At 47.1% G+C, this 22,993-nt stretch overlaps 1 protein-coding gene across 2 annotated transcripts in view; it reads right to left on the bottom strand.

Annotated features, from left to right (window-relative positions):
• Positions 1 to 1,416: 1,416 nt before the first annotated feature.
• The window catches only part of POLR3A (RNA polymerase III subunit A), a 46,912-nt gene continuing 25,335 nt past the window's right edge, over positions 1,417 to 22,993 (bottom strand). For both annotated transcript variants that reach the window (XM_046653312.1, XM_046653313.1), the window contains 14 exons: positions 22,033 to 22,151; positions 19,818 to 19,955; positions 17,868 to 18,038; positions 16,629 to 16,742; positions 11,660 to 11,746; positions 11,496 to 11,578; positions 10,737 to 10,907; positions 9,584 to 9,677; positions 9,309 to 9,401; positions 7,756 to 7,920; positions 7,095 to 7,259; positions 6,714 to 6,845; positions 4,059 to 4,191; positions 1,417 to 2,044 (listed from right to left, as the gene is read on the bottom strand). In XM_046653312.1, the coding sequence (XP_046509268.1) occupies positions 1,896 to 2,044; positions 4,059 to 4,191; positions 6,714 to 6,845; positions 7,095 to 7,259; positions 7,756 to 7,920; positions 9,309 to 9,401; positions 9,584 to 9,677; positions 10,737 to 10,907; positions 11,496 to 11,578; positions 11,660 to 11,746; positions 16,629 to 16,742; positions 17,868 to 18,038; positions 19,818 to 19,955; positions 22,033 to 22,151 (1,814 nt within the window). In that variant the 3' untranslated portion in view covers positions 1,417 to 1,895. The remainder of the gene's footprint in view (positions 2,045 to 4,058; positions 4,192 to 6,713; positions 6,846 to 7,094; positions 7,260 to 7,755; positions 7,921 to 9,308; positions 9,402 to 9,583; positions 9,678 to 10,736; positions 10,908 to 11,495; positions 11,579 to 11,659; positions 11,747 to 16,628; positions 16,743 to 17,867; positions 18,039 to 19,817; positions 19,956 to 22,032; positions 22,152 to 22,993) is intronic.

Raw genomic sequence — 22,993 nt, 5'->3', positions numbered from 1 at the left:
TGGGAGAGAAAGCACTCACTCTAACACACCCAAGAACCAATGGTTCTGCTCAGGACCTTAGAGTACAGTACTGAGTAGAACCACAGCATTAACTTAGAACTTGGGAAGTCAACTAGGGAATGTCCACAGAACATAAGCATAATAGAAAACGCTATTTGAATTCTTTGAGCCTCCTCTACTTTTTCTTTTACCACATCCATCTCCTTACTCATCCAAACAGTCTTCTTGCTCAACAGTAAACTCACATCTCTTCGGTCTGCGCTGTTTCTTCCAGGGGTTTGACACCATGAGAAAAATCGTCTGTCATTTTAGAAGTAGACCATGTGAAGGGCATGGAGCCAGAAAGTAGGGCCAAAGCCCCACTTTTCACTATCATCTCACTCCCAACTTAAGCAGCTTGGTCTTCCGAGGCCCCCTGAGGCGGAAGGAAGAGCCAGAACAAGGGGACTTGGCTCTGGGAGGGAGGGGAAGGACAGACTCCAGAGAAAATGCTCGAGAGGGAGGGGAGCTGCAGGAATTGCCATTTCTTCTCCGTGGCCCTGGGCCACTCCTAAGAAGCAAATTTAGTACAAAGAACAGTGTCTCCAGGAGCAAACCCCTTCTGCCCTCTAGAAGACAAGCTATGTACATTTCTTTCCTATGTTGCACAGAAGCCCCTCATAAACCTTGAAAACCCAGCAGTGATGGTGCAGTCACCGGCAGAAGCCCAAGCAGGCAATGAAATGCGGGTCTTCCTGGATACCTTGCTGGTTCTTTCCTCACAGCCTGACGTGTGCTTTCTATTGTCATAGAAGAGAGACTCTGAAGAGCATGTGTTGCCAACTGGGGCACACCCCCAGCTCCAAGTGACATCCATCCCACTGTGGGCCTCCTCCCTTTCTGTCTGGGTGGCCCTTCCACCTTGTAAAGCTGGTGCCTGCCTGAAGCCAGCAGGGCTTTCTCCCACCACGTTTCAGGCCACCAGTTCTGTACCTGCCCTGTGTGTGCTCTTCGGCTGTGGGAGGCAGGGCACATATACAGATACTTCAGGAGGGGTATGGACGCTGCCTAGGCAGCACAGGGGCCTTGGACTAGCCTTACTCATGGCCTCCATGTACACCAACAGTCCTCACCTCAGCAGGCCCCAAACTCTGGCAAGGCTTCTGCAGGCCATGAAGAACAGGGTTGACTCTTGTCAAAAGATAGAGTCTCCACATGGGGATTGGAAGTAGAAAAAAACAATGGGGTTGCCAGGGGTGTCTGTCAAAGATGTTTCGGAGCAGCTTGGGCCTCATGACAGTTTCAGCTCAGTTACAAATCCCAGATGCTCCCATTTGCTTAACCAGTTTTTTCAGCGATGCTTCAATGCTGGCTTTCTTGGATTCTATAGCTTTTCGTTTTCAAAAGTAAAACCAAAATAACATGAAAAAGACCAAATTCTTCAAACTGAACAAATAAATAATATTTACATGAGTATGTCATAGAGAGATTCCAGCATGAGTGAGGAACAGAAAAACGGGAACACGCCCTAGGGCTAAGACATGGCTCCTGGTCATGGTGAGAGATACCCCTGGGAGCCAATGGATGGACGAGCGAGGTGAGAATGAGCAGAGGCCTGGCTCGTCCTCCATCATAAGTCCAGGGAGGTGGAGTGGGCAGGAGGTGCTGAGCTGTCCATAGATTAATTAGTTTTCAAACAAACAAACCTCAGTTCTCCCAACTCAGCAGTGTGGTGTGGTCAGGGTCACCGGGTGAGCTGCTCCAGGGGAGTCTGGGGCCTTCTTTGACTGCTGGCATCGTGGGGACATCAGGGTCCATCTTAGGGAGCACAAAGCTCCAAAGTCAGCTGCTGGTCTCGAGTCCCCTTCCAGACAGGACAAGGAGCTGAGGTTAGGAATGGTCCCCTCTTCGCTGGGCTATGTGACAAGGGGGATGTGGAATTCATTTGTGTCGAAGATCAGGGGCCTCCTGGGAGGGCTTGGGTCCCTGTTGGCCTTGTGGAGCAGCTTGAAAAGCCCAGTTCCAATGTTCATGGGGATCCCCATGATGATGCATTCAGACACCCCTGAAACCAACCAGAAAGGAGATTAGAGAGCTTCTCAACACACAGGTGGGATTTCAGGATGGAAGGACCACTGACTTAGGATCAGGAACTCAGATTTGAGTCCCAGCTCCACTACACATCAACTGGTTGAACCTGGGCTGGTTACTTTACTCCTCATTCATGAACTACAGATGGCTGTGAGGCACAGGTATGGCACGGGACTCCCGGACAGTGGAGGGAACTCCCGCACCATGGGGCAGGGCAGTGCCTGCTCATAGACCAGCTGCTGGCTGGAGAACGAGAGCTCAGCAGTTTTCCTCTTTGTCTGAACCACAGGTACTCTGTAGGCCTGGCCTTCAAGACCACTAAACTTAGACACAAGGATCCTGAACGATGCTCAGGAAAGCCTGAGTTTGCCACCCAGCATCCTTAATTTAGGGCCTAGAAGAAAAGCAAACAACACAATGATAGTCAGCAGAGGCCAATCTCCCTGGAAACAGCAGCAGAAGCTTGTTCACTGTGCTCAGGGGTTGAGGCTGGGCCAAGTTTAAGAGCACCCCCAAGCCTTGGAGATCCACAGCCCCAACGGGAAACACCAGAAGGCAGGGCTCCCTATAGAGTGACAGGAGTAGGGCGATGGTGCAGATTCTTCCTCCAAGCTCCATTTCAGCTTATAAAGATCCAAATGTCGGGCTCTGCATGAGGCTTCTGGTTCTACAAGTGCATGTGTGTCTACTATGCTCTGGGCTCTGCGCCATCAGAGGACCAGAGGGGCAAACCAGCAAACTCAAATCCAACATGCAGTGAGGGCTGACTGAGTTCCAGCGTGTAGAGGACCAGGAGGAGAGATTTCAGAGTGGGGCGGGGTGAGCCTGCCAGGCCCCAAAGGGTCGGTGGTGGAGAGAGGTGGTGGTGGGCAGGGCTGCAGAGCCCAGAAAGGCCCAGCGTCCTGGTGGCAGGATGGGGTGCTGGGGCTTAGTCCCACTGTCAAGCAGACTTCCTCTGACTTTGCCGTGGCCTTCTCCTGTGCTCCTGCCCCAATCTCTGCTCCCTTTTCTTTCCTTTCACCCTTCATTACCTTAAAGAATTATGTAATTTTTCTTTTCCTCCGTCTGCAACCTGTGTCCCTCTTGAAGAAAGAGTTAATCTTAGGAGCAAAAAACAGGCATAGACTCTGACTGGGGCCCCACCTGACCATCACCTGTTTGGCAAATCCACACAAGAGTAGGAGGTGAGATGGGAAATGGCAAGCAGGAAGTAGAGCTCTGGCGGCGGGGATAGCTGCCAGGCTTGGAATCCCTGCTTGGGCCTTACAAGCGTGTGACCTTGGGCAGGCTCCTGTGCCCCAGCCCCTCACAGACTCCCACCTCGGCTTGCAGGGTCTTGTCATGGCACTCCGCACAGGATTGAGAAGGGCCGGGTGGGCAGCAGGCACTCTTGTGACAGCTCCCCTTATGCTCCCTCTCTCCTAGGCACCCGTCAGAGCTCTGCTGTGTGGTGGGGGGTGAGACTCTGCAGTCAGACTTGACAGCATGCATGTTAGTTCCCTCAATCTTCTTCCTTGTGAAAGGGTTTGATGCCTACACCTCATAACTGTGTGGAGATACCAGCATATAAGGTGCCTGGCACAGGGGCTCAACAAATGTTAAAGGCACGCCGGCTGCCTTTCCCAGGGACTCAGGACAGCAGGAGCACTGTCAGCCCTGGCACCACACGGAGGGTGCAGGACCAGAGGGGCCAAGTGTGACTCCAAGGGCTGGAAAAACGCCTACATGACCAGTGTCAACCTCTCCTTCCTGGACCAAGAGCTATCTGTACTGACAGAAAAGCCTTCTAACAGATGTAGGGGGATGCAGGATGCCACAAGCAGCCTTTGGAAATAAAAGATGGATCAGTTCCAATTCCGTGATCTGTGACTTTATTCTTAAAAAATAAAAGCTCTGTGTACTCAGTTTCTTCACCTCACAAGAGCCCTAGCCACAGTCAAAGCTATAAACAGCGCCTTTGGAGATGCTCCCAGAAACACCAAACCTACCACACACGGAGTCCTTCTGCCCGAAGTAGGCAGCATCAAAGAGATGGTCAGCCGTCTTCTCAAAGGAGGCCAGCATCAGCACACTCTCCTTCATCTTGGCCAGGCCAAACCTAGTAATGCCCAGGACTTCACCCTGCATCAAGGGAGAAAGAGTCAGAGTGGTACTCATGCCACTTGCAAAAGCTTAAAACCAAATCACGCCCACTGCATTCCCTCAACAGAATAAGCAAAAGTCAGTCAAGCAGCTGTTCAAGTCACAATCTCAGGTTTGAACAGGATTCTAACAGCTATCTGTCCCACCAGTGTCCACGAGGCCATTAGTCACTGACAACACGGATCCTTACACTCACAAGTAGGAACAAAGAATTAAGAACTGAGAACTAGAATTAAGAAATTTTTTTTTGCTGAGGAAGATTAGCTCTGAGATAATCTGTGCCAATTTTCCTCCACTTTATATATGGGTTGCTGCCACAGTGTTGCTAATGAGTGGTATAGGTCTGTGCCCAGGATCTGAACCTGCAAACCCAGGCCGCTGAAGTAGAGTGCACCGAATTTAACCACTATGCCACAGGGCTGGCCCCAACAATCTAACTTTTAAAAAAAAGAGTACTTCTGGGGCTGGCCCCGTGGCCAAGTGGTTAAGTTCGCGCACTCTGCTGCAGGTGGCCCAGTGTTTCGTTGGTTCGAATCCTGGGCGCAGACATGGCACTGCTCATCAAAACCACGCTGAGGCAGCGTCCCACACAGCACAACGAGAAGGACCCACAACGAAGAATATACAACTATGTACCGGGGAGCTTTGGGAAGAAAAAGGAAAAAATAAAATCTTAAAAAAAAAATGAACAAATAAAAAAAGAGTACTTCTGGGCCGGCCCAGTGGCCAAGTAAAAGTTTGTGTGCTCTGCTTCAGCAGCCCAGGGTTTTGCTGGTTTGGTTCCTGGGCGCGGACATGGCACTGCTCATCAAGCCACACTGAGGCGGCATCTCACATGCCACAACTAGAAGGACCCACAACTAAAAATATACAACTATGTACCAGGGGACTTTGGGGAGAAAAAGGAAAAAATAAAATCTTAAAAAAAAAAAAAAGAAAAGAGTACTTCTGAAGATGTTTATTATAGCTCAAAGAACTCAAAACTTGGGGCCTGCCTTGGTGGCGCAGTGGTTAAGGTTACTTGCTCTACTTCAGAAGCCCAGGGTTTGGGCCAGTCTGGTGGTGCAGTGATTAAGTGCACATGTTCTGCTTCGGCGGCCTGGGGTTCACTGGTTTGGATCCCAGGTGCAGGCACGGCACACCTTGGCAGGTCATGCTGTGGTAGGCATCCCATGTATAAAGTAGAGGAAGATGGGCACGGATGTTAGCTTAGGGCTGGTCTTCCTCAGCAAAAAGAGGAGGATTGGCAGCAGACGTTAGCTCAGGGCTAATCTTCCTAAAAAAAAAAAGAAAAGCAGCAGCCCGGGGTTTGTTGGTTCAGATCCTGAGCGTGGCCCTACACGCTGCTCATCAAGCCATGCTGTGGTGGCATTCCACGTAGAAGAGCTAGAAGCACTCACAACTAGGATGTACAACTATGTACTGGGGCTTTGGGGAGAAAAAAAGAACTCAAAACTTGAATAATTTAAAAGCCTCAAAGTAGGGAAAGAGTTAAGTAAATTTAGGTGTTTTCATTCAAAGGAACATTGTGCCATCATTAAAAAAGCATATTTATAAAAACTACGTAACAACACGAAAAACATTTACAATGTTAAATAAAGAGTCAAGATAAAAACAGCATACTTGCTGTTTACTGCAACTACAGTACCATTCGACATGGATACAGAAGAATGGAGGGAGATTGAAAGACGACAGCCTTTACCACAAGGTGGTAGGAAACGGATCACTTCTTCCACCTTGTTTCTCAACACTCTGTAATACAGTACAGGCTTGCAGGGGAGGCATTATGAAAACCTGCTGCCTACGGCACTGCTGGAGGGAATACATTTTGTAGGAAAAAGAGGGAAAAAAAATAACCAACCAACAGACCTCAATACTCCCCAGTCTCCCACTTTAGATCATGTTAACTTATCCTTTACCTGGAAATGCCTACAGAAAAAGTATGATAAATGGGTTTAACAGGAAATAAATACCTTGGTTTGCCATGGAAATCTCTGGACTTTAGACAATAGACAGGATAAAATTTTGTTTTTTTACAGATTTTTTTTTTCCTTTTTCTCCCCAAAGCCCCCCAGTACATAGTTGTATATTCTTTGTTATGGGTCCTTCTAGTTGTGGCATGTGGGACGCTGCCTCAGCGTGGTTTGACAAGCAGTGCCATGTCCGCGCCCAGGATTCGAACCAACGAAACACTGGGCCGCCTGGAGCGGAGCGCACGAACTTAACCACTTGGCCACGGGGCCAGGCCCTAGGATAAAATTTCTAAAAAGGACAAAAACAACACTCCACCTTATGCCATGAGCTTGTGATTTTCATACTGGAATTTTACCAGAACACCCAGCCCCTACCACCAGGCTTTGGTTTTTGAGTGATGGTGACACCTTATTTTCTTTCAATGGTGGTAATCAGCCATGTATTCTACATGTCTTAGAAGCCTGGCAGCTTCATTCTCCTGAGACTGGGTTTGAGACACCCTGGGAGACCAGGTCCCTCCCACGAACCTTGTAGGTCATCAAGTCAGACAGCAGCATCACGTGCCTCCTGTCGATGCTCATGCCATGGTTAACCATCGTGTACTGGATTTCATTGATGATAGTTGTCCGGGCAGCTTCGATGCCCAGAGTCTTCTCCACCTATGGAGAGCCAGGATGAGTCGAAGCAGCCACTTCTGGGATGCTACTATTTCTCTCCACGTCCTCCTCTGCCCTGCAGGTTCACTGCAAACCCCCGCACCCTTTTCCAGGAAAGAGTGCCTGGCAATCTCTAGTGGTGGACCCAGAGCAAACAGCAGGGTCAGAGAAGTGTGCCAGGAACCAGCTAGGCCTGCAGGCAGTTCTGAGGGAGACAGGATGACTGTAAGGTGACCCTGGGCTAAGCGGTACCTCATACGTGTTATTGGAGGTAGTGCGGGTGCCCTTCACACCGTGGGTGGCCATGACTGCCCGCAGGTTATCACCCTCCACCAGGAGCTTGTACTTCTCCTTCCCGCTCTGCTCGTCGATGTGGATGACAGCTCTGGACACTTCCGGGATGCCCTGTACCACCACCTGCACTCAGACACACAGAAGGCTCGAGACCCTGCAGTGCCCACAGCCCCCACCAAGCTGGGAGCCTCAGAAACCCCAGTGGCTGTGAGAACTAGGAATGCCACGCCCTGGGTTTGTTACAATGATCACCCTTTTTTCTCAGTGGTGATTATCAGTAACACACCAAACTTCAAAATGCCAGTGTGCTGTTCCAGGGATTAGGGTAAAAAGCAGTTCAGGGGACTGCACCCCATTCTACCATCAGTTTTATGAGAGAACAGAAAGGACTCTAACATGAAGAATTGGTGTGGCAGTGCTCAGAAGGAAAAAAATTGACCGATTCCTTGGGGATATGGCAAAGAAGAAATGAAGAAGTGGGGTGCCACCCTCAGTCTCAGCAGTGACAAAGTCATCAGGGCTCCCCGGCAACTGCGTGTTCACATTAGAAGTAAACGCGTCTGTCCCTTCCCCCTCCCCAGGCCTTAGGCTGGGCAGGGCCGCGGCCGCTGTGCCTCACCTTGGGGAGGTCCTCCTTCAGGAACTGCAGCACGTAGTACATGGAGCTCTTGCTGTTCTCTCGGGGGGTGACACACACCACAGCCTCCCCGTGAACAGCCACATCGCCAGGCTTCACGCGGAGCTTGGACGTGCAGATGGAGTACCGCACTGTCTCAGCATTTACCTGCAAGGAGGCCCGGTGTGGGCCACACGCCCAGGACACTAGTGACAGGCTCTGGAGCCTTTGGTTCCAGTGCTCCTCAGCCTTTTTTTTTTATCATTGCCCCTCTAAGAAGCCTTTTCAGTCATTTTTTTCCTAACCTCTCTCCCCACTGTGAAATTTTAATACCAGAAATATACTGTGTATTTGTTATGTATATATATCTGTGCTTTATTCATAAAGAGATTTTTTTCACGCCCCCTGCCTGCCCCACAAACCTATTTTTGCCCTCACTGAAAATGCGTGCTCAATTCATGGCAACATGCACAGGTTCCAGGGAGCTTCCGGGGAGGTGGGGGGTTGGAAATCAAAACAACTTATTTATTTTTTATTTTTTGAGGAAGATTAGCCCTGAGCTAACATCTGCTGCCAATCCTCCTCTTTTTGCTGAGGAAGACTGGTCCTGAGCTAACATCCGTGCCCATCTTCCTCTACTTTATATGTGGGATGCCTACCACAGCATGGCTTAGCCAAGCGGTCCCACGTCCACACCCAGGATCCGAACCAGCAAACCCCAGGCCGCTGAAGTAGAATGTGCGAACTTAACTGCTGCGCCACCGGGCCCGCCCCACATCAAGACAATTTAAAAGATTCAGTGAAGCCTCCCCTTTACCTGATATTACAACTGCTCATGTGCTATATTCCTCCATACGATCTAGCTCTTCTGCCAACAGAGCCACAAGGCAGGCAGCCAGAGCCCAGCTGGAGAAATCCCCAACTTGGAGAACTGGCCACTCAATTTGAGTCAAGTGTCATACAGACAACACATGAACGTGGTGCTCGAGAGAATGGGCTGGGAGAATGTGTTAAGACTAGTATAGACTCTACTACCTGAGATAAAGAGGAAGGTGCCAGGAAGTTACCCAGTTTGCACCACTGCCTCAGTCTGTCCCAGACTGATAATCTTTCAACTATTACCTATACGTAAACACCAATATATAAGGCAGGTTAAACCACCCATCTAAAAACATTAACCGAGCTAGCCAGGAGCTAGCTAGCTGGGCGCTGGGGCCACACATATGTAAGACACAGCTGGTGCTCTGGTCCTTCCAGACACTGGGAAGATGGACAAGGAGACCCATTATTGTAATACTGTATCACAGTAAGCAGGTATTGTGGCCTGCACAAAATTCCAAATAATTTCCTGCGTGTCTTTAGATGGCAATGTCTGCATCAGGGTCAGGTTTAGAAAGAGGGAATGTGAAGGCAGAACAGACCTATACAGAACAGAAATCGACACGAGCCTCTGCAGCGCTTCTGGTGCCTGGTCTAGCTCCTGCCCTAGTTCATCAGTGCCTTCCTCGGGACTAACAGGGGATGACTTCCTCTACACACTTAGTTACGTGACTCACTTCCAATCTCAGAAGTCTAATCCGTTCCAGGGAGAGCTTGACGAGGATAAAGCAATCATCAGGAAGAAACACTTCTTCAATATACTCTGAAATCTGTGGTGTCAAAAGATGAGGCTGTTAATCAGTCACTTTCCCCTTTCCTAAAAGCATACATTGTTCACTTTTTTTTAAGGACAGAGTACTAGGGACACACTGGTAAATCCACTGCGACTGGTCTTACTCTGCCTTGTAACACTGCTGATCTTTTCTTGTTATCATGAGGGATTTCTCCTTACCTCTCCCAAGAGGGTTTTCTCAATCCTCCCTTTCACGAGGCGAGCATAATCTGCATCGTCATCCCTGTCCAGCTGCGCTGTGATGATTGGAGTGCTAGGAGACAGAAAGAAAGACAGTTGCAGCCCAAGGATTGCGTCTGTTTGAAGACCGCTGCTTTTTAAAATCTGAGTGCTATTTAGAATTGTGATGTGAAAAGCAACTGCAATTTACTGAGCATTCACTGTGTCAAGCATGCTACTTCACACACGCTCTCACTTAGATTTACGAGTTTTGGAGCTCATGGGGCAACCCACTGTATCGGTGAACGAACAACTTTCAGAAAATTCTCCCTCACCAAGTGAACCTACCTCTTCCTCTTTGGACCTAACAAGCAGGTAATTTACTTACTTTCCCTGAGTAAACCGACCCTTGGTGTCTTACAGCTTCCTCCATCCCTCTCCTCTTGTCCCCATTCTCTCCTCTCCAGGACACTCTCAGCTCCTCCAACCACTAAGTGTCAGCTTCCATTCTCACTGTCTGGATGGCATCCCTGAAACACACACCCCTGGTGGAGACCTGAGCAGCCCAGATGAGGCAGGCACATCTCCTGCCACTCTGGACATCTGCAGTGGCTGTTCTAGAACCAAGTGCAGCTTTCTTCCATTTACTGCTATTTGTCGTCATTTTCTTAAGATTCAGATCACAGGTGAATTATGATTTTGTCATTGAATACACTGTAATATATTTCTATCTTTTCTAGTCTTAGATCACCTACAAATCCTATCATGGAATCACCTGGGGGTCAAGGACTATGGCCACAGCCCAAGTGAGAGACACATCAGTCAGGCCTAGTTAGGTTGGGACTAATGCCATTAAAAGGATGAAATCTATACTGACACATTGCCCCAATTTTTCCATTCATTTTTCGCATTTCTCTCTTTCGTGTGACTTGTGGCCAAAAAGAACCACTGCTTCAATTCTGACGGTATCTAGTTTGAACTTATTTTTTCCAGTTTGGGTTTTTCTAAACCAAAATATGGTTCACACAAGCATGCTGCTCAGAGACAGATACCGCCCATGAGAGTATCAGACGTATGCATATGACAAGGGAATTCACTGGGTCTCAAGGAATGTGACAGGTGAGTGTGAGAAGAGGGAAACAGAGGTGGGCACCTGATGGCCTTGGAAGCGTTGATGATCTCTTTGATCCGGGGCACACCCAGGGTGATGTTCATGGAGGCCACGCCCGCAAAGTGGAAAGTCTTTAGGGTCATCTGCGTACCTGGCTCGCCAATGCTCTGGGCACAGAGCGCACCCACCGCGGAACCTGGCTCCATCTGTGCCCTAGAAGAAAAAGATATGGATTTTCCCTATCAAAACTGCTATTGGCAAAACTGTCCCTATCAGCAAAACTGCTGGGGAAAGCTTCTGATCATCTCCTTTCAACAGAAAAAATACAGAAGCCATTAGGGTCAGGAAGGAACTGGCGACAAGCCAGGCTGTGGTTGTGACAGAGGAAGAAGGTGGCACAGATCAATGATAGGTGCAGACAGGGGGATGAGAGCTCAAAGGGGTCTGAGAATGAAAGTGAATACTGTGTGACTACTGTGGTCAGCGTGCAATGACCGGACCCCAATGTCTAGTGCCTGCAGATGATCTAAGAGCTCTGTTAACAAATGGTACTGAATGCGGACAGAGCAGCAGGCACCTGCCAAATGGAGCAGCAGTTTCTCTGTGGGGAGAGGACATCTGGAAGTTTCTGTGCAATTATTTCTACATCTTAGAAGTCCCTACACAAGAGGTGAGAGAACCTGCTCAAATACTGATAGCAATACTCGGTGCTGGCCCAGGACTTTTGTTTCCCTGAGGAAACGGGAGGGATATGAGAGACCACAGGACTGCCTGGCAGTCTGAGACAACCAGCATCCTTACCTCATGTACTTGTCCCTACATGTCTCCAGAAACTTTTCTATTTGGGTGGGGGTGATCCGGTCCAATTGGTACAGCACACGGGGCTGGAAGAACAAAAGCCAGCAGAGTTAGAGCTGGCAGCCTTGGAATGTCTGGCCATCTGAACATGCCCGGGAAGGCCGTACCTCTGTTGTGCCATTATCGTTGATGCCATATTTATCTCTGGTTTTTTTAATCTTCTCAGAAACTCCCTTGATGAATTTTTTTATTTCCTGAAAGATTACACAGCAAACATCAGTTGTGTATTCTTCAGTAATTTGAATGACATGATTCATTTTATAAACTTCAGTAATATGACAAGTCCATCATATTTTAGTGATAGCTAAATATATACTATAAAGGATACAACATGGATACAGGTTCTATGTACAAAATGCTTTTCCCAGGAATACACCATACCATTCACACCCTGGACACATCATTCATTGGTTTAGGTGTCTCTAAGGCCTTTTTACTCCAATGATGCTTCAGCACCAGCATGCACCAGTCACTCTCCCGGCCCTGCTATGCTGTCCGTCTAGAGCCCATGGGGGTGACACCAGGATAACCCCTTCCACCTGCCGCTTTCTCTTCTGCTCTCCTGGCATACCACGTTGCCTTCATTCACATAGCTCAGAACAAGTATAACTATACTATTGGTACTTTCAGTCTGCAGAATGATTAATTTTTGACGGTTTCTTCTGGAGTTTTGATCAAATTAAATATTACAAGCTAAAGCATAGCTTAGTAGACACCATATACATTTCAAACACATGCTCTGAGCTTGCCTTCATTTCAAAGGAAACCCTGCCCAAACCCAGCTTCTCCTTATCTCTGACTCTCCCCACTGCATCACTCCGCCAGGCTCACGCTCCCTTCCCATACACAATTAGAATTTGTAAGGACTCCTGGAAACACTCTCATAGCTAGAAATGAAACATCAGCATATCTGCTATTCCTGCTGGATTTAAGAAGAGCACTCTAAGCCCCGGGATGATGACAGAATGGAGCAAGGAAGGCGGCGAAAAGTACATCATGTGGGGGATCCACAGAGCAGGGCCAGAGACTATGGACCTAAGATTTCTGGCAACCACTCAAAGGGGAAAACCCATCTGTTTCACAATTTATAGTGTGTCTGTGCAGTAAACCCAGCCTCACGGTCACTCCAAGAGCCAGGCTCAGCCAGCACCCCGTCAGGGAGTACTTACAGAGAGGGTGGGATGTGCTGTAACGAGCTACGCCCAGCCAAGTCCTGCTCCCAGGGGCTCACAGATCAAGCACTATGGGACTGACTCTTAGAGCACTTCTCAGGCGAGCCGATGGCACACACCACGCAGTAGCAGCAATCCCGCAGAGGCTGCTGTAGTGCAGTCCTGGGAGCTGGCAATCAGCTGCTCTGGTTTGATCCAGGTGCATTTTTGAGAATTTGGGACAGAGTGGAGAGCGTCCACTTCCTTCTCCTCAGCAGCCCTCTGGGAAGCACAATTTCCTTCAATGATTTTGGACAAATTGTGTTGGCAGGGAGCTTGAACAGCACTCTGGCCAACTGTAGGCGTCCAGCTGCTCTGTGTGGCTGGCTGAGGACAGACTCACACACATGGATGGACCAGTGGGCTGGCCCAAGGGAGGACTGCATATTGTATTGGCTGCAAAGCTTCATGAGGTGTTGTTTCTTGATGTGGAGGTTGCCTGAGGGGTCGTAAGGAGAAGACCAGCAAGCCATGCCCAAAGTCTACTCAGTCTGTATCACAGAGCTGACAACGTCTAATGTTTTGACAAAACAAATGTTTTAAAAAGTAGACTGAACCAGAAGCCCACTTTAGCAAAAATAAAATCCTATAAGGCACCTACAGAGAGCTTAACACTTACTAGGCCAGTTTTATCCTAACCTTACAAAAATAAACCTCTTTAGTCTCCCATAGACTACCTAGCAATTTCTAGTTGCTACTTTTCTGAAAGTCAAACACTAACACTTTATGTTCTCAAGTTTAAACAGCTTTAGCATCTTGTGTCCACATGGTCCATGGCTCGCGGGCTCTTCTCAGTCAGCTGCTGCCCAGCTTGGTGAGACCTCTGTGAGGTAGCACGGCATGAGCTCCAGCATTCTAGAGTGGAGGGCATTCAGGGACTGAATAAGGCCCAGGGCTGGGCCAAGGCGACACGCCACTCCAGAAAGTCAGATACTTTCTCCAAAGTTTGCTCTTGGGGCAGGGGTTTTCTGCAAGGTCCTTGCCCCAGTGGGAATTTCGGTCTGTCTCCTAGTAGCCTGGGCGATCAAGGGGTACCTGGAGTTGGGGGCCATCACATCTTGGCTGTCCCTTGTTCATGAACACAAGTTTCTCATGACCACTCTTGTTGGCCAACTCTTCTCATTGAGAAAGTGTGGAAATACATGGAGGGTTACTGTGCCACTCAGCTATCATTCTACACAGAAAGGACTTTTATTAATTTATAAGAACTTGAAAATTCTCAAGAGATTCTTTTAAAGAGAAACTCTTTCTCCAGCTTTACTAATTAATTAGGAGTTTGAGGCCACATTTTCAGATACAGTCAGTTATTACAAACCAGATGGAAATTAGAGCTGGAGAGGGCCGTGGAACAACCTTTCCCGGCCTGGCTCTGCCTAACAGTGGGGGCTGCCATGTAACTGTTCCTCTCTGTCCTCAGTGTGAAGAGCTTCTTCCACATGGGTTATTTTCTCCCTGAGCCTACTGTCTAGCTGTAGTTGTAACCTTTAGAGCAAGCTTCTGAAAGCCTTCTTGGCCCAGATGTTGCCATTCGATTGCCAGGTGTTAAAGGCGGCCCCACCTGTTGGCACAGAGAAACTGGAGCAAGAACCTAAGGCCAAGCAGACCCGGGGATTTTCCTCTGTGGGGAACTTTGCACAACAGGCAGTGAAAGAGCACACACCTATAACTATTCAGCTTAGGCACTGGAAACGACATCTTTCAGCTGCCACCCACATGGGGACATGTCCAGTGGCTTTGCTGAAAAAAATGAGTTTCCTTACACAAAAGTCAGGACAGATATTCTGGAAGTTAGGTAACAAAAAACAGGCTCACTTTGCAGAAATGAAAACTGAAACAAGCTACTAAGAATTCAGCTAAACCAACCCATGCATACTAGAGGGAACTCACAAGATGGCAATTGGCAGGCAATTAATCACACGATTAACCCACAGTTAAATTCTCACACTCACTCTACAGCACAGCTCTGAGCATTGGGCCAGGGCTCGATGCCACCTATGAGCTGCCTCCGTCGCCTCAGCTCTGGCACGGGGGAGGGCTGGAGAACATTTCAGGGGCTCAGACAAACCTGCTGCGGCCAGTGGATTTTGGACGCTCTCAGCAAACCTGAGTTCATCAGACTGTGAGCCACTGGAGGGCAAGGACACATTTAGTTTGTGTCCCCGGGAGCTGCAGGGCATGTGACATATAGTGAGGGCTGAAAAGGGGTTCACCGAATAAACAAATACTGCTGGTCAAGGGTCACCCGTTAAACCTTGTGAAAGGCAAGAAAGGCACCAGCCCAAAGTGATGACCAGGGAAGCCATGTCTGCCAGAACCAGGACAGAAATCTGCTGTCTCCGGTGCTCCAAAGAGCTGGAGAGCTGTAAAGTTAAGTCCCTTATGCTCAGCATTCACAGCATGCCAAGTACGTTACCTTGTTATATTTCTCATAACCTGTCTCAGTTAAGGTCTTTGAGGATAAACAGAAAGATAAATATGTACATACAATCAGGAGAAAAACCAAATCACAATCAAATTTGTTACTTAAAAAGAAAAAAAAAGAGAAAATCTGTGGAAAAGAAATAAAAAGGCACTCAGTCTAGACATATTCTATTTTTTTTTTTTAGGAATCTACTATCTCCCATCAATCCTCCTCTTTTTGCTGAGGAAGACTGGCCCTGAGCTAACATCCGTGCCCATCTTCCTCTACTTTATATGTGGGACGCCTGCCACAGCATGGTGTGCCAAGCGGTGCCATCATGTCCACACCCGGGATCCAAACTGGCGAACCCTGGGCTGCTGAAGTGGAATGGGTACACTTAACTGCTGTGCCACTAGGCTGGCCCTAGACATATTCTTAATTTTAATTATATTAAAATTTGGAAGAGTCTCTTTTTCACCTTTCACACCTTAACATGTGAAAGAAGGGAGTGAAAACTTCCCTTAACTAAAACATTCTTATTTAAGGTTTTATTTTTTTTTTTTGAGGAAGATTGGCCCTGAGCTAACATCTGTGGCCAATCTTCTTTTTTTCCCTCCCCAAAGCCCCAGTCCATAGTTGTGTATCCTAGTTGTAAGTCCTTCCAGTTCTTCTATGTGGGATGCCACCTCAGCATGGCCTGATGAGCGGTGTGCAGGTCTGCATCCAGGATCCAAACTGGTGAATCCCGGGCTGCCAAAGTGGAGTGTGCAAACTTAACCAGTATGCCACCAGGCTGGCCCCTATTTAAGTTTTTTATTATTTTTATTTTCGATTTACTTAAAGGGACACATTCTTGATGTTCTGTGCTACATTTGAATCACCAATCAGTACACCAAGGAAACCATGTACTGATTCCTGTATCCCTTTGCTTTTGATCAGAAGCAAGACTATCAACAGGAAGGAGCTGCTTGAGTAGGACAGTGAAGTTAAAAAAAACAAAAAACCTGCTATCAAGGTAAGAGCTCCCTGGAAGAAGAAGGCAGGTGGACTCTATGGATTTCTGATCTATACTATGGTAAGACAAAAAGCAATTTAAACTAAATGATATTAAAACAACGCTACTAATAAAAATTATTGGGATCCAGAACGACTGAGGGAAGAGTTGGCCCACAGGATAAGAAAGCAGGTTGTAGGGGGTCAACAAGGATAGGGTTAAAAAAAGCAGTTCTCTCACTAAAGCCTTTTTCTTCTATCAGGGAAACACTTGTGTAAAAGACATAAACTAAGAGAGACATCAGATAAATTCTTCGTGATGGTTGGTGAGGTTTTGCCTAGGCCATTCTTGAAATTTTTAACACAGAAATACTCTTAAACACTCCCCAGCTTATACAATTCACTGTCAGCACTTGGCAAGCCATTTCTTCACGTCAGCTAAGCCGGGTGCCACCATCCCCGTGGGCTCACCTGCAGGAAGCTGTCCTGGCAGCAGAGGAACTCGTTCTTCTTCATGATCGATTCCATGGTCAGGATGAGTTCGTTTTTACTGAGTGCAGGCTCGCTCCGACACGGAAAGACTGCCTCAAGTGTTCAAAGGAAAGCGTGATGTGTAGGAGCAACAGAGAAGGGGACAGTGCGCAACGAAAGAATTTACAAGAGACAAAATGACCTTGCTCAGAGTCAGCTTTTAGCAACCCGAAATTTTTTTTTCCAAGACAAATTTTAGACTCTACCTTTAACATGAAGGTGAAACAGGATAAACTGATACTCCATCTTACACAAAGACTCCTGGGCTATTCAGTGGGTATTGTCCCATTACTCCCCAACCCTTAACCCACCTCAGATTTGCTTTAAAAATACAAATTATTGTTTTTAAAAACCCCAAACATTTCACATGTGAAAATACCCTCCACCCCCCAAGCTATTAGGATTTCCCCAAAGTTTTATTTTTTAATTTATTTTTATTTTGTTGAGGAAGATTGGCCTTGAACTAATATCTGTGCCAGTCTTCCTCTATTTTGTACATGGGTTGCAGCCACAGCATGAGCTGACGAGTGGTGTAGGTCTGCACCTGGGATCTGAACCTGCAAACCGCGGCTGCTGAAGCGGAGTGTGCTGAACTTAAGCACCACGCCACACAGCTGGCCTCTCCCCAAAGTTTCAAAGGCTGCATATTATCCTAACGTATGGACAGACCATATGGATTAGACCTGTCCTCCATTGATGGTTTGCCTCTACTATAAACAACGTTGGAAAACATTCTTGACACATTTAGATCATTTCTGTAGGGCAAATTCCTATAAGTGGAACTGTTGGGTGAAAAGGTACCCACATTTAAATTCAGGTGAGTATTGTCAAATTATCTCCTAAAAAGGTTGTTTTAAATTATACTTCCAGTTAAAGTGAAATCTTCCTGCTTCTCAACACCCATGACGTTTAACTGGGCTCTGTCACACACAGACACAGAAGCCAAAGCCCTCTTCTATTGACATTTGATTACTAGCAACGCTAGACTCTGAACGTGGGAAAATATTTTTCCCTTAGTATTTGGGAAAATTGTGCAGAGTAACACACACACAAATACTAACCCAGTAGCCGGGTACACTAGACTGAGCATTACCTGTGTGTGACAGCCCAAAGGGTACCTCCATTCTAAAGAAATGTCCTTGAAAACACTCTAACCACAGACATAATGCTAAGTCTTACTTTGATGTTGTCCAGAACTCTTTTAAACTCCAAGGGTTCATCTTTTCCCTCCATAGCTGCAGGATCTAAGCCATCTCCCCCATAAATGAACTGGATAATATCGCCCGTAGAGCTTCGCACTGTCAAATCGTACTGTGAGCAAAGATCTTCCAGGGACTTCACAAGCCTTCTCTAAAGGAAAAGGAGGAGACGAAAAAAGGCTCGGCTGCTTTAAGAAGACTAGTTACATGTGCAGAGGATGAGATTTGCAACTCTTAAGTTTCAAGATTACTAGCACTTTAATCACATAAAAACCTTTTATTAGGAATCCCTTAAAATAGCCCCCTGACCTCAAGAGCACCTCATGAGCCTGCGCAGTGGGATTCAGAATATGCTCCAACCTCCAGCACTTTAGTGTGGTTTAGAATACATGCAATTTCAACCCCATCACCCTCAAAGGACTCTGCAAACACTGTTCCCCTAGGCTCCTTGCCCTTCCCTTTTTCTCCTTAAGGTATAAATTAATGCAACAGCTTTGCATTTCTAAACACAACTTAATCCAGGACCCCTGTGGACTTCAATATGAACTACAAAGGATCAGGTGCAGGCCCTCTTATGGGACAGTGAGGAAAGGAGAGAGAACAGGGACAGCATTGTGTCTGAACCAGCAGGCAGCAGTCACTTCTCAAATCTGCTTAGGGAGAACTTTCTACTAACAGAACACTCTAGCCAGCAATGTGATGGTGGCTCAGTGAATTAAAGAGAAAGAAATCTTCCTTCAGGCAACTCAAATAAAAATCCCTCATGCCAGAACTAATTTGTTCTAGGTTAACACACTGTTCTGGGAAAGGTATACTCTCTACTTCAAAAGAGAAAAACGAAAAAAAAAAAGTCAAAAGACATTCTGGCAAGAGCGGTAAAAGCATTTTACAGTCTGTTGGGTTTCTGACAAAAGCAGCACACTCCAAAACTGGAGGGCAATTTCCAATCAAAAGATGATTACAAAGGAAGTATCAGTAATGACACCCAGGCCCAGAAAAGGTTATGGAAATAAGTGTCTACTGATTCGAGTCCATTTTCATCCTCATCAACCTTGTTTGTTCTGGCCCACTCATTCACACTTCTGGTTTATCAATCTTGGTTTCCTGGCTTGCAAAGGGCCATGGTTCTCAAACTGGGATCCACAGTGGGGAGAATGGGGACACAACATCACAGCAAGTTCACGGCCCAGGAACTTGCAGTGGTAACTTTATCTGGTGTTGTAAGTAGATAAAAACATTGAAAAACAAACAAACAAATAAAGATTATGATGCAGAGTAGAGACTGAAAAGAAATCCTTTGCTTGTGGTCTTATGGAAGAACAAAGCAGGGATGTGCTTCCACTCCTCTGCCATTTGGGTTACTTCTGTGGCCGTCTGAAAAGCACAGGTACAGGAAACGCTCCAGTGCAGCCCTGTCCCCCAAGCCTGTTATCCTAGAACCACATGCACAATGGAGAAAGAGCCATCCCTCCAAGTGCCCAAGCCCTCCCTCGGGTGCTGGAATAGGTTGTTGGAGTCAACTAGAATGACATGAGTTTCATAAACAATTGCAATGCAAGAAGCAGAGTTCTCCCAATAATTAAGAAGTATGTAATGTCATCTCCATCTTTAAGCATTAGGAAACAGAGGCTCAGGGCGGTCCAATGTCATGACCCAGGATGCACTTCCAGTCCCTGTTCTCCTCTAGCAGAGCCCTGGTATGTGTGGGTCTGGCCTGGTCTTGATCACTTGAGGTACATAGGATGATATGGAACATGTTACCTTTTTACGTTGTTTATTTCTAGGGCACTCACATTTCTTAATATTTCCTGTTAAATACCAGGCCTGGATAAATGATAGCTCAGGTACAAAATGCGTAAATACTCAGCAGTCAAAATCCGCAGAGTCTTGTCGTGCTCCATTGCTAGTGGCCTATATTTCTTCAAGTTACCTGCATGTATCCTGTTTCAGCTGTCTTTACCGCCGTGTCAACTAGACCTTCCCGGCCAGCCATTGTGTGGAAGAAAAACTCAGTTGGCGTCAAACCCGAATAAAAGCTATTAGCCACAAAGCCTTTGGCAGCTGGGAGCTAAAGAGAGGTAGGAAAGAAAGAAAAATCAAACAAAAAAAGTTGAAGGTCTGCAATTCCAAAACCCACTCAAATCAGAAAATGCCTCACACCTTTGTACTACAAATACCTGGCCAATGCACCTTCATGAAGCGGCAGACTTTATATGCCGTCTCCTAAAGGAGAAATAATTTGGCACAAACCATCCTTACCAGAGACAAGGAGGGCGAGGTACCAGCTAGGGCTGGCACTGGTGCCAGTGGCAGGCAAATGGCTCAGGAGGGGGAAACTGAAGCTCGCGCTGCTATCCCCAGAGCAGGCGAGCAGTCAAGGACCTCAGAGGGCACCCTGCTGACTGCGGCTGCTTGCCCATTCCCTTGAAGGACTCCCTGCAAGAAGTCCTTCCAGTCACTGGACTTGCCTACCTCCAAAACATAAGCATGTGTTGCTAATGTTTAAGGGGTTTCATTTTGGGGTGCTGAAAATGTTCTAAAATTAGATCGTGGTGATGATCACACAATTCTGTGAATATACTAAGTCACTCAACTGTACACTTTAAATGGGTGAATATTATGATATTTGTACATATAATTCAAACACAATGTATCTGAAAAAAAATTGTAAAAAACACATCCATATATAAAACACCATGTGAAGTAGCCAAATGGCCTTTGATCTGGATTGGTTAGTGTTCCTCAGAGGACAATCCAGATGAACGGGCCAAACTCTCGCGTTCCGATTCTGTTTAAGGAGCAGCTGCTGTACACACAGGTACTGCTAAGCAAGCACCTCTATCGTGAAGTCTAGCACTGGTTTAGGGACTGAGAAGTCTGGCTGCCCCCGCCCTCTCCTCTACAATGGTCCAGGTGCCTTAGAACTCTGAGCCTAGCCAGCACAGGCAGGCACCATTCCAGGACCACCTGGCTGCCTGACAGCTAGTGGATTCTGATCTTGGGCTGAGAACCTGAACTGTTCCTGAGGCCACCTGATAGCATATCTAATGTTCTCAGCACAGTAGCCACACTCCCCAGGAGGGGCTGGACAGAAATCCTGCTGTTCTGGGCGCAAGAACAGCTGGGGCAGCTGTGCCTTAAATCTGACTCCAAATTCCGAATTTACTATGTGACCAAACCTGGTCTAAGTTCCCCAACTATAGATTTAATAGTTGTCCATCCCTAAATCCCAGAAAACCCCAGCACAGGTGTGTCTCTCTCTCTCACCCTGCTGACACTAGTGCCCAAACCACGAGGGCCAATGGAACCCAGAAGTCATGTAAAAAGTTGAGTTTAGGGGCTGGCCTGGTGGTGCAGTGGTTAAGTGCGCACATTCCACTTGGGTGGCTCAGGTTCACTGGTTCAGATCCTGGGTGCGGACATGGCAACACCTGGCAAGCCATGCCGTAACAGGCGCCCCACATAGAAAGTAGAGGAAGATGGGTACGGATGTTAGCTCAGGGCCAGTCCTCCTCAGCAAAAAGAGGAGAATTGGCAGCAGTTAGCTCAGGGCTAATCATCTTCTTCTTCAAAAAAGGGTCAAATTTAGAGGCCAGCCCTGTGGCTGAGTGGTTGAGTTTGCGTGCTCCTCTTTGGCAGCCCAGGGTGAAAAAAAAGAGTGGGAACAGTTGTCAGCTCAGGTGCCAATCTTTAATAATAATAATAATAATAATAAAAAAGTCAAGTTCAAGAATTCCAGAGGGGAGAACCTGGAATGTCCTGGTCATTTTGCTGTGGTTCATTCTATCACTATTTTGAAATCCTTATACTTTTATTAAGTGCTCTCAAAACAAGCATATAGATTGAAAGCACATATAAAGTAAGTATACATTCTGATTACTTAAGGTAAGTTGGATGGGAACCTGAAACCTTCCTCCTTGGAGAGAAAATACACAAGAGGGCAGTGGTCCAAGATTACAGCGCAGAGTTTACCAAGGCTCCTTCTGTACTGCTCAGTTTGGGCTGGAGAGGGAACAACCCTGAGCAGCCCCTGCTCCCACTCACCACCTCCAGGAGTCTCACGGTTGTCAGCCAGAGCCTCAGTTACTCTCCTCTGCACTGCTGACGGTCGCCCTTCAAAGTTCTGCCTGATCCACTGTGCTTACCTTTGAATGCTTTTCAAAGTGAGGCAAGGACCTGTTTTCAAAGCCATCTGGCACTCGAGAGCCACTGATGGCTTGCTGTCCCACACAGGCAATCATCTGTGATATGTTAATGAAGGAACCTGGGGAAACAGGTCAGGAATGTAACATTCATTTACCAAAATAACATTAATTGAAGTGCAAGCATATCTGTGGGATAACACAGGAATACAACGTAGTACAGCCCCTTCCCCTCAAGTGCACAGTCTAGGGACAGTGAGAGGCAGAACTTGAGTAACACAGGGTAGAGCTGTCAGTAACACAAGAAGGGCAGTGAGGGCTCGAGCTGCTCCGAAGCCAACGAGCACTCTGGGGCCGGGGGACAGACATGCAGTGAGTCTCCAGGAAGGAGCAGGAGCCAGGCTGGATTTCTGGAGGACGTTATGATTCAGGCATAAAAAGGGTGGGAGGAAGAATTCCAAAGTCGGTGGAAAAGTGGGAAGTAAAGACACAGGAATAAGAAAGTGTGGGGTATGTACCGGGGCAGGAAGTAGAATATTGGGGTGAACGGCAGCAAAGTTAAAAAGATTGGATTTTATTCTATACAAAAATAGGAGAAGCACAGAGGTTTTGAATCTGAGTGCAGTTTTATGAAACCTAATGCTTTAAGGTCCTAGGTAACTATGAAATTAAAGCGCTTTGCCACATCACTAAATACGTTGTTTTAAAAATCCCTAGCTTTTCATTTTTTTAAAAATAAGAAAGTTTCCTCAAAGCACCCTCAAACCCAGAAATTCACACACACTACCAACAAGGTTCTCCAAAGGAGTTAAGCTTCCTATACTGCCAATAACTAACTCTCTTTCTATATGTACGATTAAAAAGATAAGCCCTTATAAATAAAAGGTCTAAAGTCACGACTCTTACATTCTCTGGAACAGAACGAGCCAGCCACATGGAAAACACAGTGACAGCAGCAGCCAGA

The sequence above is a fragment of the Equus quagga genome, chromosome 2, assembly GCF_021613505.1.
Source record: "Equus quagga isolate Etosha38 chromosome 2, UCLA_HA_Equagga_1.0, whole genome shotgun sequence".
NCBI lineage: Eukaryota > Metazoa > Chordata > Mammalia > Perissodactyla > Equidae > Equus > Equus quagga.
The sequence above is the reverse complement of the archived record's forward strand: the minus strand, read 5'-3'. Positions and strand labels throughout refer to the sequence as shown.